General features: G+C 45.9%; 1 protein-coding gene across 6 annotated transcripts in view; it reads left to right on the forward strand.

The window, feature by feature from the left end:
* Atg5 (autophagy related 5) overlaps positions 1 to 16,969 on the forward strand; it is a 90,387-nt gene that overhangs the window by 24,914 nt on the left and 48,504 nt on the right. For all 6 annotated transcript variants that reach the window (NM_001399021.1, NM_001399020.1, NM_001014250.2 and 3 more), the window contains 1 exon segment: positions 6,085 to 6,247. In NM_001399021.1, coding sequence (NP_001385950.1) covers positions 6,085 to 6,247 — 163 coding nt within the window.

Below are 16,969 nucleotides of genomic sequence, written 5' to 3' on the forward strand. Positions count from 1 at the left end.
CTACTTCAGACAGATTCAGAGCATCAGTATTGCCAGTTGGATTAAATGTTAAAGGTTTACTCTATTTACTTCATAATCTGCACAGCTGATCGCCCTTCCAGTGCACACTTCCCGGTGGCTCAGTGCAGTTGTTAGCACAGCAGCCTTGTAAAGTAGACCTCAAAATGAGGTATTATAGCAAGTGTGATGGGGGTCTCATTAAAATTAGACCCATTTCATTTTTCTTTTTAATTTCTAAATTTTTATTTATGTGTGTCTGTGTGTAAACGTGTGAGGGGGGGGTTCAGAAGAGGGTGTGGGCCCCCTTAGAACACGAGTTGTAGGAGTTGGTTAGCTGTGTGGTATGGTTACCGGATCTGCTCTCTGGTCCTCTGAGAGAGCCCTGAGTGCTCCTACCACTGAGCCTCCAGGTTGGTTTCCATCTCATCAAATTGACTGGACTGCTCGACGTGATATAAGCGTTTCTGTTGTTGATTTTGTTTGGCTGTTTCCTTCCCATCCAGCATGTTTTTGCAAGTTTCATGTTGGCTCCATGGGCACCTCAGTGGCTTCTCGCCAGCCTCACAGTCACTGCAATTATGTCCTCACATATCTCTGCAGTCCCCAGTAGAGGCACCTTCATCTTCCTTCTTCCCTCCATCCCCATCTGCCTGCTCCCATGGGCTTTTCAGCAACGGAAAGAAAGGCCTAGTGTTGTCCCCTGGGATGTTTAATGTGTGTGCATTAAAGGATAAGGATTAGTGCAGTAAACACTCAGGTCCACTGTACACTGCCAACTCTGTCCTAGGAGTTGGGATGCATGACTGAAGGACACAAAGACACTCACAGTAAAGACACTCACAGTCTGTTTTAGAGGCTGAATAACTGACCCTAAGAGTATTAAAGAAATTGAAAGAAAATTGCAGCTCAGTATCTTTTATGGACATGGATATAAAAGTCTTCAATAAAAATTAGCAAATTGAAACCAACCTAGAAAGAGCAACACGCTCATTGCTGAGTACAGGGGTCATCCAGCACTCACTCACCAATCAGTATAGTCCATTATGTCGGCAAAATAAAGTAGACGAGACACTCAACAGGAGGTGTGCGTGTGCGTGTGTGTGTGTGTGCGTGTGTGTGTGTGTGTGTGTGTGTAACAGTTCGGTAACCAGTGCCATGAAAGGCCTTAGCAAGCTTACACACACACACACACACACACACACACACACACACACACATGTACACACAGATACACATAAATAAAATTTTAAAAATTAAAAAGAAAAATGAACGAAAGACAGTTTACTCAGTTTGACCAATGGCATAGCAAAAATCTTTCTAAATGATGTTTTTAAAAATACTTTTTTAGAGCTGGAGAGATGGCTCAGTGGTTAGGAGCACTGACTGCTCTTCCAGAGGTCCTGAGTTCATCTCCCAGCATCCACATGGTGGCTCACAACCATCTGTAATGGGATCTGATGCCCTCTTCTGGTATGCATAAAGACAGCATACTCATATACACTAAATAAATAAATAGATCTTAAAAATAGGGATTTTAGACTTATTCTGTATGAATGAATATTTTGCCTGGATGAATGTGTGTGCTTGCTACCTGTAGAGGCCAGAAGAGTAGTCATGTCTTCTGGAACTAGACTTACAGACGGTTATGATCAGCCACTTGGATTCTGGGAACCCAGCCTGGACCCTCTGCCAGAGCAGCAAGTGCCCTTGACCACTGAACCGTCTCTCCAGACCCCTATGTGATGGGTTTGCTTCAAGAAGACCAGGGTATCTGGCCCTGCCGTTTTTGTAGGCAGTTCTGCCATATCCAGCATGTTTTCCTTAAAACAAAGCAAAGCAAACGAGCCACTGCTTCTAAGATTGTGCAGTCGAAAACTACAGGTCTTTAGGGCGAGTCCAGAGCCTCTGCATAGCATAGTTGTACGCAGACAAGTGGCTAAGAGGTATGTGTGTGCGTGCTGCAGTGGAAAGGCATTTCACATTGAAGCCGACCAGAAGTTTGCTCTGAGGTGGGAGTTTGAGGGTTATTTGGAACCAGAAGTAGTGATGGCGGCTGTTTGTGAGTGTGGTTGCTGACAGGTATTTCTAACATGGAGGCTACAGACACTGTACACTTCTACTCAGATCTGTTCAGCTGGGCACAGGATGCGATGTGCACCTGCTGTTTCTCGTGGACAGTATTTGCATGCGTATACACAGAAGTCACACTGTGCTCATCCTCTTACTTCGTGTCTCAGTTGCTTTGGAACAAATGCAAACGACTTGAACAGAAAGTGTGCAGAACCTATGACTTACCAATAAATACATGAAAGGTGCCTATCATCTTTAGTCATCAGGAAAATGTAAATGGAAACCAGAGAGAGAGATTACTTTACACATCCTAGGATGACTGAAATGAAGAAGGCTGATGGCACTTTTGACATTGAGCTCGGAGCTGGGAAGGTTGCTGATGAGAGCTTAACACTGCCCTGTCACTGCAAGAAATAGTTGAGCAGTGTTTAGATGCCATTAAACGTACACCCAGATCTGTGTGGCCAACGTTGCTGTTTGTAGCTGTGTATTCAGAAAGATGAAAGGCTGTCTGCTAGGACACTTGCGTATCACTGTTCACAGCAGCCTTATTAACCAAGTAAAAGTTGGAAAGGATCGTGCTAGCAGTAGGGTTTCAAGATGAAACTCGCCAGTCATTCACTGACACTTTAGGAACAGGAAGGAGTCAGTTTCTGATGTGTGCAGTCAGTCACGTGAGTGAATCTCAGGAGCATGCTAAGTCAGTGACTGCTTCACGTATGTTTTATTTGTGAGGTGTTATTATAGGCAAACTGATGCAGCAGATCCTGTCAGTGATTGTTGGAGTAAGAGAGGGGGAGCCCACCGCTCAGGACACAGGGTGCCTTGTAACTAAGGTTGAGAGTGAGGGATAGTAGTTACAGTTGGTTAATGTCAGTGAGGAGTGAGGACATGTTGTTTATCTGCTGTAATGTTCTCTACCGTGTTTGGCTGATAGTCATTCAGAATTCATATATAAATCGTATCTCAGTAATTTGACTTATTTAATAAAGATTTACTGAGAAGTCAGGCCATTATCTCTGGTTTATAGACTACCGGAGTTCTGTTGCCTGTGGGCGTGTTAACAGGCATTATACTTCTGGCCAGTATTATAACTACAGAGTCAGGGCAGCATAAACTCAACCTTGACTTGCTGGGTGAAAGGGAAAGTGTCCTGGACGGTGTGCCATAGAAACGCAACCCAAAGCTGAGGATTTTCTGATCAGACATCTAAGTGGATAGACAAAGAGAAAAGAATGTTCAGATAGTTGGCGCAGCGTGTGTGTGTGTGTGTGTGTGCCTGTGTGTGTGTGCCTGTGTGTGTGTGCCTGTGTGTGTGTGTGTGCCTGTGTGTGTGTGTGTGCCTGTGTTGTGTGCCTGTGTGTGTGTGTGCCTGTGTGTGTGTGTGCCTGTGTGCCTGTGTGTGTGTATGCCTGTGTGCCTCTGTGTGTGTGTGTGTGTGTGTGTATAATAGGGTGGGAGATTTAGGGCAGAGTAGCAGACCCTAAAGTAATTTAGAATCTTGATGGCTTTGATTATATCCTAAAAGGTCTTAATTTTTAGAAGGTCACTATGACTCTCAGTTCAGAACCATTAAGTATAGACATATGCCCTTGTTAGCTTAAACTGTTGCTTTGTTGCAGCCTAGAGTCACCAGAGAGGAGGTCCCAGTTGAAGGATTGCACAGAGCAGAATGGACTGTGCACAAGTATGTTGGGGATTACCTTGATTGTTAGCTGACATGGAGGGCCCAGCTCCCCAACCCCACCCCACCCCACTGGCGCCATAACCTGGGCAGGAGGTTTTGTCCTGAATAGGCTGGCCAAGGATACGCCTCCCAGTTAGAGGGCTAGCACACAGCTAAAGGAAGGCTTCTGTGCATCTGTGGTGATAGACGATAAGAGTTGTAGCCAAGGAGAAGCTGAGTTTGGAGTTTGTGTTTGGTTTTAGCTCGGTGTTTTCATGGAGAGAATGTACGTGGAGTACTAAGAGGATAGAGTGAGCAAAGCTATTCTGACGGGAGAGTCTAAAAACCGGACAAAGAGGACCTAGGAAACATGGTGAAACAATATCCTACAGATTATAGCAAGGAGTGATGATTGGCTGAGGCTAAGCTTGTAGGTCACACCTTGGTACAATTAGAATCTTGGAAAACTTTATGAGAAGAACTTTTGGAGAAACTTAACATTTCCTGGGTCTGGTACAATTAATTAGCATTGGCTTGTTTACCTGTTTCTCTTTCTCTTTTCTTTTGTATTTTAAGACAGGGTTTGTAACCTTGGTTGGCCCCCAAACTGCAAAACTTTGAATTCATGGTCCTCAAATGTTGAAATTACAGGCATGTGTCAGCGTGTCCGACATTAACGTGTCAGCGTGGGGGGGGCACAGAAGTAAGTGGGTTTATAAGTTTGCGTAACCCACGCTGGCCTCGCATTTGCATCCCTCTTGCCACTGCCACCTGAATCTGGAAGTATAAAAGGCATGGAATTGCTTTTCCCAATATATTCTTTCTTCTTGAAAAATAGTACATGAGAAGAAATACTTGGGGAAAACGCCCTTCCCTCTCAACCCTTTTACGTACACCAAAGTAACTTGGGAAGCTTCTTTTTTTTTTTCTTTTTTTTTTAGGATTATTAAACTTATAAACTGTGTCTTTATATTTTTAATTCCAAAAGCTGTATCTTCTACTAGAGGCACTGGTTATCCAATAGTGAGAGCTCATGTTTAATAAGGTATTTGGTTCTTTACATAGGACAGGAAAGTGGATTGCTTAGCTGTTTTAACAAAGTGCTCTTAATCTCGTGGTATTGCCAATAGACTGAATTTCCTCACTTACTTGTAAGTGGTGCTTGGATTTAATGCTGTTCAGTTATTTATAACCCATCTAGATACACTGAATATTTTAATTTACGCAATTATAATCTCTAGAAGGAGGGTCTAGGAATTTAGCTTGGTGGAGAACACAAGAGTCCTGGCTTTGGTCCTTAGGAGGTGATAGGAGCGGATGTGGCAAAGTAATGAAAAGACATCCACACCTCAGATGAACTGCTTTCTAAGGGCGTCTTCCTGAGTATCCCGTAAGAGTGAAGTTAGACTTAGTTGGCCGTGTCTCAGTTTGGAAGATGTATGAGAGAAACATGCACTACAGTCCATGTGTGAGCAGTGCTTGGATCAGGAGAGAAGCATGTGTACACATGTGCCCACAGGGAGGATAGAAATGTAGTGAATCAGGATCTGTTAGTGATTTCACCGGGCTCTTTCCTCTCCCTTGGGCCGGTGTGAAAGAGACGCTTCCTGGTGGGAGCGAGGCAGGGAGGCTGTGGCCAGGCTTCTGACACGCTGTGCGGTATTTCATTCAGCTGCGCTGGCTGTGTAAGTAGCTCGGCTGTTTTGTACTCCCGCTCCCCGAGTCCCTCTCACTGAGGAGTTAGTTCCAAGCCTCCCTAGATTGACTTGGGCCTTCGTTTGAAGGTGGGTACAGAGGCATCTCAGCAGCTTGTACATAGCTCTGGTTCCAAAGGCCTCGCATTTGTGTTTGCTGTGTCGGTTACAGGCGTCATGACATGCTGTGTTGGTTACAGGTGTCATGACATGCTGTGCCGGTTACAGGCATCATGACATGCTGTGTCGGTTACAGGCGTCATGATATGCTGTGTCGGTTACAGGCGTCATGATATGCTGTGCCGGTTACAGGCGTCATGACATGCTGTGTCGGTTACAGGCGTCATGATATGCTGTGTCGGTTACAGGCGTCATGACATGCTGTGTCGGTTACAGGCGTCATGACATGCTGTGTCGGTTACAGGCGTCATGATATGCTTGGGAACGTACAAAAGATAACCTCACCAATGAGGATTATTGGGAACGGTACAGATTGTGTCAAGTAGGCAATACTTACTAAGTTTTAAGGTATTTGTAACTGTGATGATAATGAAATGAGACGTGCCGTGAACAGTGGTGAGTAGTGAAATACAGTTCTCCAGAGAAGCTAATTTCGGTCTGCACACTTGTTTTGTGTGTGTTTCCCTTTGACAGAGTTTTCCAGAAAAGGACCTTCTGCACTGTCCGTGCAAGGATGCAGTTGAGGCTCACTTTATGTCATGTGTGAAGGAAGCTGACGCTTTAAAGCACAAAAGTCAGGTGATCAACGAAATGCAGAGAAAAGACCACAAGCAGCTCTGGATGGGACTGCAGAATGGTAAGTACGCAGCGCCCGACGCCTGCGTCTGTGTAAGACAGTTCCAGCCACAGCCCTGTGAGCACTCAGGCCTCAGCCGGATGAATCAGCTCTGGCCTCCAGGCCCAGACCCGCACAGTAGCGACTCCATCTCAAATCTGCAAGCCCATCTCTTCTGTGTCGGCTTGCCTGTGTCGCTCCACTCCTGACTCTCTCACAGGCTGCTCACCCAGCTAAGGACTTGAGGTAGCGTAAAGCTTCTTGTTAGCTTCTGAAGAAAGAGTGTGGTCCTCACTCCTCAGACAGGCCTCTCTTGGATCGTACTCAGAAACTGGATGCATCCTGAGAGTCTCTGCTCAAACCAGGGCTCCAGCCTCCGCCTCCTCCTCTTCCCAGTAGTAGGTTTGCTTTGAGCCTGGCCTCTCCCTTGCCATGCTGTGATCTAGAGTCTGCTCCTCCTAAGGCAACAGCTTGGTGGCTAGAGAAGCCTTGGCTTGATTCTCAGTATTGCATAAGCCAGCATGGTGGTTCATGTACTCAGGAGGTGGAGACAAGGTCATCAGCTGCACAGCAGTTCAAAGCCCGTCTGTGGTGCACGAGAGGAGGGGGATTCAGAGAGGAAAAGAGAGGGGAAGGAAACAGGGGAGAGAGAGAGAGCCAGTGGGGCAAGTAGAGAGAGGGAAGAATACTCCGGTTGGGATGTGAGGTCGTCTGCACTCCTGTCTGGGAGATCCACAGCCTCCTACGTTTGCTTACATTGGTTGTCCTGTGGTGCTTACAGGGTGGTTTTAGAGACCTCACTCTACCTGGATCCAGGACGGATGGTTTTAGCTACTATGGCATATTAACCATAAATAATTAGATAAAATGCAATTTTGTTGCTACGTGTGTGTGTATGTGTGTGTATACACACATTCTATATACGTGCATCCATGCACATGCTATAAGTGCATGCTTGTATAGGCCAAAGGAAGGTGTCACATCCCTGGAACTGAAGCTGCCAGCCATTGTGAGCTGCTGGAGACGGAGTTGTGGATGGGCTTGGGTCCTCCGGAAGAGCTTTTAACCACCAAACCATTTCTCCAGCCTCTGTTGCTAGCACTTTAGTGTGGACGACATCATGTGATGACAGATGTGCTCATGATGGGTGACACATTCCGTGTGAGTGTCTGTCGGTTGATCTCTGTGCATTCGTCATTCACAGCAGGACAGCAGGGCACACGGTGCTGCAGGGCAGGAGGTGCTGCAGGGCAGGAGGTGCTGCAGGGCACACGGTGCTGCAGCTTCCTCGTGCACTTCTGGTTGCTTGAGTCCACTTCACATTTGTGGGGGATGAGAGGGAAGGCAGGGCACTGCAAGCGCAGCCCTGGTGTGCCCTGACCAGCAGACAGTGAGGACGGTTGACATGACTGCAGGAGGAGCCTCCCTCCCTCCCTCATGCGGGAGAAGGGAGAATTCATTAACAACATCATGGGGATAGCAGACCAGGCCCAGAGCAAGTAAGACTATTGGTGCTCAGAGAGAACGCAGAAAATAAGCACTACAAGTAGAGAAGGTTTGGCCTGATTAGAACAGATATTTGGTTCAGATAGGTATGGCAAAGATGGTTTCACATAATTTTGCTGTGCTTTACAGAGAAATGTGTGAGTGCGGAGTGTTGGGGGACAATTACTTGCACATGCTTCTGCAGAGCCAGGGACTGACTTTGACTATCTTTCTCTATTACTTTTCACCTCACTTGCTCAGACAGGGCCTCACTGAATTTAGAGCTCTCCATCTTAGACACTGCGTGGCCAGCAAGCCCTGGGACCTGCCTGTTTTTCTGTCCTTGGCAGTGGAGTTGCAGGCCCACATTACTCTGCCTGGCTTTTATATGTGAGTGCCAGGAACAGAACCGAGGTCCTCATTCTTGAATAACGTTATGAGATAGAGCATCAGGGTAAAGGCACTTGCCAACAAGCCTGACAGCCAGAGCTCAGCCCTAGCTGCCGTGATTATCCTGTCCGTCCATGCCACAGTATGTAGAGATAGACAGACATAAATGGTGGACTATGTCGCTGATGTCAACTATGGAATGTTTGTGAAGACGATGCTTCACTGTCTTTCTATCTGGAAAACTGTCTCTCCTTTTCTGGCTGTTGAACTTCTTGTGTCTATACAGTTCCTTTTGTATGGAGCCATCTGTCTGTATGTAACAACTGTATCTAACTTGTACTGACATTGCACCGGAAACTGTGGTTCTCCAGCCCCTGGGGACAGAGTCGGTCCTGGAGCTCCAGGCAGCAGGGTGGGGTCCTGCACTGCATGTGCCGGGCACTGCCCTGTGTACGCATTGTTCTCTGTACTGCTGTGTTTTCTATATTGCACTGCACAGTACTCAAGGGCTTGCTGCGGATCTTACATTTTTATCCTCAAAACGTCTCGTTAACTTACAGAGTAAAAACTGTATGTCTTCATCTACTATTTTAATCTCTTTCTCGCATGACCAGGAAGTACTGTTAACGTGTTTTATAAGTAGTATGATATTCTTAAATTATTAATGGCAATGGATTTTTATATTTAAGGACTCTTTTTTTGGTGACAAGGTCCTGGTTATTCGTGAGGTCATAGGGCTGTTGTCACCTTTTTGTCAATGCAGTTGTAAATTTGTCCAAATTCAGACAAAGCAGGTGGTCCACTTGTTCCACTCAGAGCTGCACCTGGAGAAGAGCAAAGCTAAGCAGAAGTTTCAACGATGATCTTTGAATACTTTCAAATGCTAATTTTAATTTCGAAGCTCTCTGAAGGAGAAATAAGAAAAGCTTATGAAACCAAGAAAACTCATTTAAGGCATAGTGTGCCTTTCAGTTTTTTATGTCCTTTCATTTCAGATACGAGAATGTGCCACCTCTCTGAAACAGTTAATGGTCACAAACAGAAAAGAAAACAGCAATTTTATGTATGTGACAGTCGCCAGTGCATGCAGAGGATTCCTGCTCAGTGCCACACTGTTGGGGAGATTTGAGGAAATGCTCAAAGATCACAGGAATAATCCCAGGCTGGGCTGGAGCCAGTCTTTGCCTGTATACCTACTTCTTTTTCTATTTGGTTTTCTGAGACAAAGTTTCAAATAGTTCAGGCTAGACAAAAGGTTAGTCCCTCTGCCTCAGCTTCCAAGGGATGGGATTGTGGGCGTGCATTACCATGTTACCATGCCCAGAATGAGTCAACACTTTAAAAAAAAAAAAAAAAAAGACTCAAAGTCCCATACACTTGAAAGTAAGATTTGGCTGTCAAATACACTTAAAGTTTCCATTGCTTATAAAAGTTGTTAGGCTTTTAAACTAACTTACAGTGTGCTATTTAACACACACACACACACACACACACACACACACACACACGATCACCCCGACACACACACACACACACACACACACACACACACACACACACACACGATCACCCCGATACTGTTGTTCCTTTTTGGAGTATATTCTGACTTCAACTTAGGATCCTCGTGCCTGAGTCTCTTGAACGTTGCGATTGCATGCATGTGCGAACACGCGGCCCTGTTTGCCATTTTTTACACACAACTGGTTTTAAGAGGAACTGGGAATTATGCGTGACAAGTGCCGTTGCGGAGGCTCGTGTGCTTGAGGCTGATGCTGTACGCTTTCTTCCTGCTGCTTTTATTGGTCTGCACTGTGCATCTCTCTTCTGCAGCTCCAGCTTCTGCCTGCGAGCAGGTCAGACCACTTTCTCTCTGGAGCCCTTACAAACGCAGAGACAGGGTTCTAGGGTCTGGGTTGTTGATGTTTGTTTTTTCCTCAGTGGTTTTCAGGACTACCTGGATGAAACAAAGGAAGGCATTTTTAAAAGAATGAGATGTGAAATCAGCAAGAGGGCTGTAATGGAATTAGTATTGTAAAGGTTAAGTTCTAGGCATCAGAGGAACTGTTGAGCAGTTTTCTAGTGATCACCTCTACTCTCTAAGTGTGTTTGCCGGGAGATTGGCAGGCCTGCCGGGTAATAAAATGAACCCAGTTCTCAGTCAAAGCATTTGCTTAGCTTAGCTCCCCCGTCACCTCCCCACTGGTCATTAATTCAAAACGTCTAACATCGCCGGCCTTATAATCCGACGTGTAAGTTCCTTACATGTGTTTTAATACCTGTTTCTGACTGGTGAAGGTGTATGTGTCGGCACGTGGGTGTGCCACATGCCCGGTGCTCTTGGAGGCCAGAGATGGCAGATCCTGTGGAGCTAGAATTACAGATGGTAGATGCAGCCTGACGGCCTGCTGGGAACCAAGGAGCCCATGACCTTGGAAGAGCAGCAAGCACAGGCTAAGCACGGAGCTACCATTCCAGTCCATGGGTTTTGTTTGTTTTTGCCACTTTAAGATTCCGTTTACTCGGGGTTGGGGATTTAGCTCAGTGGTAGAGCGCTTGCCTAGGAAGCGCAAGGCCCTGGGTTCGGTCTTCAGCTCCGAAAAAAAAGAAAATGGAAAAAAAAGATTCCATTTGCTCTTGGTGTTTGGGTGAGTGGGAATGTGCCCCTGAGTGAGGGTGCCTCCAGAGTCCAGAGAGGGTTCCTGTCTGATGGCCTGGCACTGAGATTATCAGCATCTGTGAGTACTGGAAATTGAACTCTGGTCCTCCAGCAGAGCGGCGAGCAGTCCTTTATCGCTCAGCCACCTCTCCACTTTCACTTTTTAATGGGTCTTTTGTCTTAACGAGTGCACTTTTTACTTTGATAAAGTGTCTGCGAGTGTGTTTGCGTGAGTGTATGTGCACACGTGGATGCTGTTACTCTTAGCTTACTCCAGAGGTGCCAGGTCCCCTGGGACTGCAGTTACAGCAGCTGTGAGCCACCCTGTGTGGGTGCTGGGAACTGAACTTGGATCCTCTGGAAGAGCAGTAGAATCCACTCCTAATGACTGAGCCATCTCTCCAGCTCTTCTCTTTTGGTGTTTTTTAATCATTGTGTTGTGTGTGCACATGAATATGTACATGCTGGGTAGTGCAGGTGCCGCAGTGTGCAGGCGGGGGTCTAAGGACAGCACTGGGGAACTGTGCAGTGTGCATGCGGGGGCATCTAAGGACAGCACTGGGTAATGCCACAGTGTGCAGGCAGGGGTCTAAGGACAGCACTGGGGAGCTGTGCAGTGTGCGTGCGAGGGTCTAAGGACAGCACTGGGGAGCTGCTGCTTTCCTTCTAACATGGGATCCAGGGGTTGAGCTCCAGTGTCAGGCTTACCTTGTGACTTCACCCTTGAGCTTTCTTACCAGCCCTCATTAGTCTTGATTTTTATTTATTTTTTTACCTGTTGCCTTTTCTAATGAAACTCTTGCTCGTGAGGATACATGAGTCTAAACCTCGTATCCACTGCAGAATCCTAGCATCTCTGACCCAGGGAGCACTGTTTTCGTTTGACATCTTCTTCCTGTAAAAGAATTGTCTCCTTTTCATTTCTGTGGCTGTGTCTTCACAGTCTTCTTGCCTGTGTTCCTTCATTCACTGCCAAGTGTTGCTTGCACAGTTCGTTTTGCTCGCTGTGTTTCTTTTTGCCAGCTCTCCTTGGTTTGGGCCTGCATGCCACTCTGCTCTGACAGGCTTCCTCTTTTATGGACATTACTGAATGCTAATTATTCTAACAAATAGTTATTGACTGCATATTGTGTGGTTGTGCTTTAGGAGCTGGAAATACCCAGGGAGCAAAACATGCAGAATGCTGTGGAGACGTTCAGAGCCCAGTGGATGATGCAGTCAGTCGTGAGGCATAGGTCGTATATGCAGACACACATGTAGGTGACCCACACACCTTAGCCAACGTCGGGCATTAAGTGAAGCCTGAAGCGTTCAGGAGATTCTCATATATCATCTGGAGTGAGAGTGTCATAGGCAGATGGGGACAAGGGATGTCAGGGGAAGGACACTGGGATTGCAGTATTATAGGTCCTTTGACAGAACATAATCCCAAGGGCAGGGAGGGATTGGTGCTGGATTTACAAACCCTTCTCTGTTAGTGTGCCCTTATCCTTTTCTTGATTGCTGAGGCATTCACGTTTAACACCTTTTAAACTTATAAACACCTTATTACTGTGTTGGAACTGCCCGGGTCACAGACAGTGCAGGATCAAAGCTCTAACAGATTCCTGTCTAGTAAGGGCTTGTCCTGCTTCAAAACCCTACCTTGCTGCTGTGTCCTCATGTCCAAAGACAGGCTGGAGTGTGCTCTCTCTCTCTCTCTGTCTCTCTCTCTCTCTGTCTCTCTCTCTCTCTCTCTCTCTCTCTCTCTCTCTCTCTCTCTCTCACACACACACATACACACACACACACACACACACACACACACAGAGCACTCGGAAAGTGCTATAGACTTGTGTTCTTGCGTTAAGGTGACTGGGGATGGGAGACTTTTGTCAAGATCAGGTGAACTCTGAGGGGCGAGAAGAGCAGCCAGCTGCATCACAGAGCTGTGTTTCAAGAAAGCTTGGCTTGGGTCGTAGCTTCTTCACATTCTACAGCAAAAGTACCATAGGCCCAAAACAGTAAATGCTGACTTTATCCATCTCTGCAGACAAGGTAGAATAAAATCAAGACGCCTGCAGGTTCGGCGTCTGCGCAGGGGAGGGATTCCTGTTGGTAGCTCTCTTCCTTGATCCTCACAGGGTGAAAGCACCCTAGGGTCTCATTTATAAGACACTAATCCCACTGGGAAAGGCTCGTCACCAGACATCATCATCTCCAACCTTCTCGCCACTTAATACACTACCATAAAGGCTTTGGAACGCAACTGTGGTGTAGGGCATGATGATTTAGTTCTCAGCAGGCACGTTCCAGAAACTGACAGAAGACGGTTATGTCTTGGATGTAGTGTCCAGGAGGAGAAGACAGGTAAGTGAGTTTGGAGGCATGGGAAGAACCTATTACATAGGTACTTGTAGGCCAAGGCTAAAATGTGAAGGTTTAAGGGTGATGGGGAGAGCTGTGGAGGAGGGACTTCACCCCGGGAGTGCTGGAGTGGCACCTGGCTGCGGGAGAGAAATGGAAAGGGGGGTGGGGGCAGAGGGGAATGTGGTGGGCAGCAGAGGACAGAAAGACCGCTGTAGTTGAGGGGCACTGTAAAGGTAGGATTGACAGAAGGTAGGATTATCAGATTGAGTGTATTGAGGAAACACTTTGGATCCCAATGACATTCTGTGCACTGAACTGTGAAATGCCAGACTGAGCGATCGTAGATACTGTGTGTGCGGCAAAGCTGAGGGAGACGGGAGAGCTCACGTTTACGGCTGGGAGTTTGAGCCGTGCGAGGAGGCAGCTATGTGGAAGCAGTGTGTTCACACACATGTGACAGTGGGTAGAGCGTGCGGTGGACTGGGATATAGTGCGGCAGCTTCTGAATTCATACACTGTTCAGTTTTACAAGCACTGCCTGTTTCATAATTATCTTTTGCTGTCATAGTTTCTGGTTGCAGACCAGTGAATAAGTTTAGCCTATATGTATCACTAAAGAATCTACAGCATAGTGCGAAAGTCATTTAGGGTTTTAGCCTCCTAGAACATTCACTTAGGTTTCATTACAGAATAAACAAGCGGTTTATTCTCTATATATGATTTTAAATTTTTAAATTAATTTTGAAGTTAATTAAATTTTGAGGCAGGGTCTCAAAAAGATTTATTTAGCTCTGACTGGCCTGAAACTCTGTAGATTAGGCTGGCCTCAAACTCACAGAGACCCACCTACCTCTCTGCCTCCCAAGTTCTCCAATTGAAGGTTTATGCCACCATGTCTAGCACTCTGTATATGCATGCCTGCTTGCTTCATTCATTCATTCGTTCGTTCGTTTGTTCATTTATAAGTAATGGTGTGTGTGTGTGTGTGTGTGTGTGTGTGTGTGTGTGTGTGTGTGTTAACTCAGTCGTTCCGTTTTCTTTTCTGTAGTGGTGGGAAACTGGGGAGATCGCTCAGCTGATATCCTCAGCATCTTTGTAAATTCTAGGGGCGGGGATTGGTGGCCTGCCTGTAATCTCAGCACCCAGGAGGAAGGAGGAGGAGCAGTGGTCATCTGGAAAAGCTGGCTACCTTGACCAAAGTAGAGGGTTCTGGGTACTTTGAGAGACCCTGCCTCAGTAAATAAAACAGAGACTGATTGAGAAGTCACCCAGTGTGCAGTGGGCTCCTGGCCTCTGCAAATGTACTTACGTACGGGTCTACATGCACATGAACATGCACACATGCAGAAAGGGTGATATGAATTTCATAATCAAATGCATTTGTGCTTTAATGGAAAGATAGTTTGTTGGACTTCTGAAAAATGATTGCTCATGAAATTTAAATAAATAAATACAAGCAATATTTGGATTGTAAAGATTTATTTATTTTATGTATATGTGTACAATCACTGTCTTCAAACACAGCAGAAGAGGGCATCAGGTCCCATTGTTGTGAGCCACCATGTGGTTGCTGGGAATTGAACTCAGGACCTCTAGAAGAGCAGCCAGTTCTTAACCTCTCCAGCCCAAGGGTTAGTTTTCTAGGCATATAAAAGTTTAATTTTTGTCATAATCCCTTTGAAATTTAATTTCATACTTGCTAGTCCTTTATCTTAAATTTAGTCAGCTTAAAATATTTTTAAAATGTTCTTAAGTTCTAAGATTGGTGTCTTTCATTTTACTATATTTGAGAAGGTTCATGAGCATTTTCTTAGAAATATATTGATTGATCCATTATGCGAAAAGGAAATCTGAGCACGGTTTTATTTTGTGGTGTGGTTTTGTCCCTTTGTCTCCCCTTTCCTCCCTTCCCCTGCCCCTCATTCCTTCCACATGACACGGGGTTTTACTGCCTCCAAACAGACCCTAGATTGGCCTATAACTTACTGTGTAGCCCCGCTAACCCTGAACTTTGGGTGATATTCCTGCCTCCTAAGCTCTGGGCTGATAGGCTTGAACCGTCTAAATACATAGACATACATTGTTTAACATGTGTGTATTGAAATGACTCTCTTTAAGAGGGCAGAAATGAATACTTTCCCGTAGAGCAGCAGAAGCACTGGATGTCACAGAGCCATTCCCTCCCTCTCTGCACTTGAGCCTTTCTTTGGGCTGCCACCGCTGTCATGCCGGCTCTACGAAGTTTGGGCCATCCATATAAAGCTCCTCACCTACCCCATAGCCCAGCCCTGGATCTGTCCGTGCAGTTGTCACAGTGATCTGTTTGGCTCACTCTTGGAGGTGTATTCTTTCAAATCGTAATTTAGTGTTTTACTTTCTGAGATGGGGTCCAGAGAAGTTACCTGGCTTTGCCTGGTGCTTCTGCTCCCCCTGCACTATTTTCCTAAGTCCGTAATTAAAGGCCAAAACAGTGGGCTCCATGTTCTCTTTAAACCAGAGGAATGTGGCACATAAACAGGCCTTTAACGCACTCTTAGAAAGTCTTATAACCTGGCTGTAAACTTAATCATGTTTAGTTTGGGATATGATTTTATATTTGCTCAAATCACCATTAAGTGACAAATTGTATTAAGATCAATCCTACTTACGTTTTTTTGGTTTTGGTTTTGGTTTTGGTTTTGGTGGTACTAGTGACTAAACCCTGGACATGCTAGGCAACTACATAGGCAAAAGGATAAAAAAAAAGTGTCTGCCTGTGTGTGTGCACGCGCACGCGTGCTTGTGCGCTCTCGCATCCTTCCTCACCGTGTTCACTCCCTGCCTTGGATCACGTGTAAGGGTCACAGCACAGCCTGAGTGCTTCACACTCGGCTTTGTCTGAGACCAAGTCTTTCTTATTCACTGCTGTGACCACCAGGCCAGCTAAATGTCCACCAGTCTAGCTGACCAATAGCTTCTGCCATTCTCCTGTCTCAACCTCCCATCTCCCCGTTGGTCAGTGGATCACATGTTCCTGTGCTACTGCCTTTGATGGGTTCTGAGGATCTGAGTACGGGACGTCCAGGCTCTCCCAGCAAGTGAGCCATGTCCCTATCCTACTGCGTGTTTAAGAAGGTGAATGAAATATATGTGCTTGTGGCGTGGCCTCGACTATGCAGCTCTGGAATTCACTCTGTAGGACTGGCTTACAGATGCTTGTTAGCGGCCATGTGAATGCAAGGAATCAATGCTTGTCCTCTGTGTCCAGCTTCCCAGTACTGCACACTGGGAAACAAACTTTCCTCTCAGATACTTGAGTGTCATTTACTAGCCTCTGCCCCATCCACGTTTATCTCTGTGGGATCTACGTGGTCAGGTGACACTTTTGTTCAGCAGTCAGTAGTGAATGCTACTTAATGTGTCCTCTATCTCTAGGCTGTCGCATGAGGCTTTAAACTAACTTTGTCTGTACTGAGAATTTCATGAGTTCAGGCCCGTTTCCCATCCAAGCCTTCATTCTTACTGTCTCTCCACCTCTGTAAGTTAAGTCTGCATTAGTTCCTGTGGTGACAGTGAACTCTCTAGGTCAAATTCTGCATATTTAAAAATGTTCCTTAAACTGGAGGAATAAACACTAGTTTCTCGTATCTCATTGTATGACTTCTCCTTTATTCCTTTAGAGCCATAGAGAATTCACAAATCTTTTTATGTACAAATCGTACTTATGTATAGTAAAACTGTGACAGTAATTAACCAGTACTCAAGTAATCGCCAGCTTTCTGGATGCTGGAAATGGCAAATGTCCAGTTGCAGGAGAGCGGATAGATTTGTGAGTTTGAGGTGCTTCAGCAAATGAGAAGCATCATGTACTTGTTCTGTGTACT

This window comes from Rattus norvegicus, chromosome 20 (genome assembly GCF_021556685.1).
Source record: "Rattus norvegicus strain SHRSP/BbbUtx chromosome 20, alternate assembly SHRSP_T2T, whole genome shotgun sequence".
NCBI lineage: Eukaryota > Metazoa > Chordata > Mammalia > Rodentia > Muridae > Rattus > Rattus norvegicus.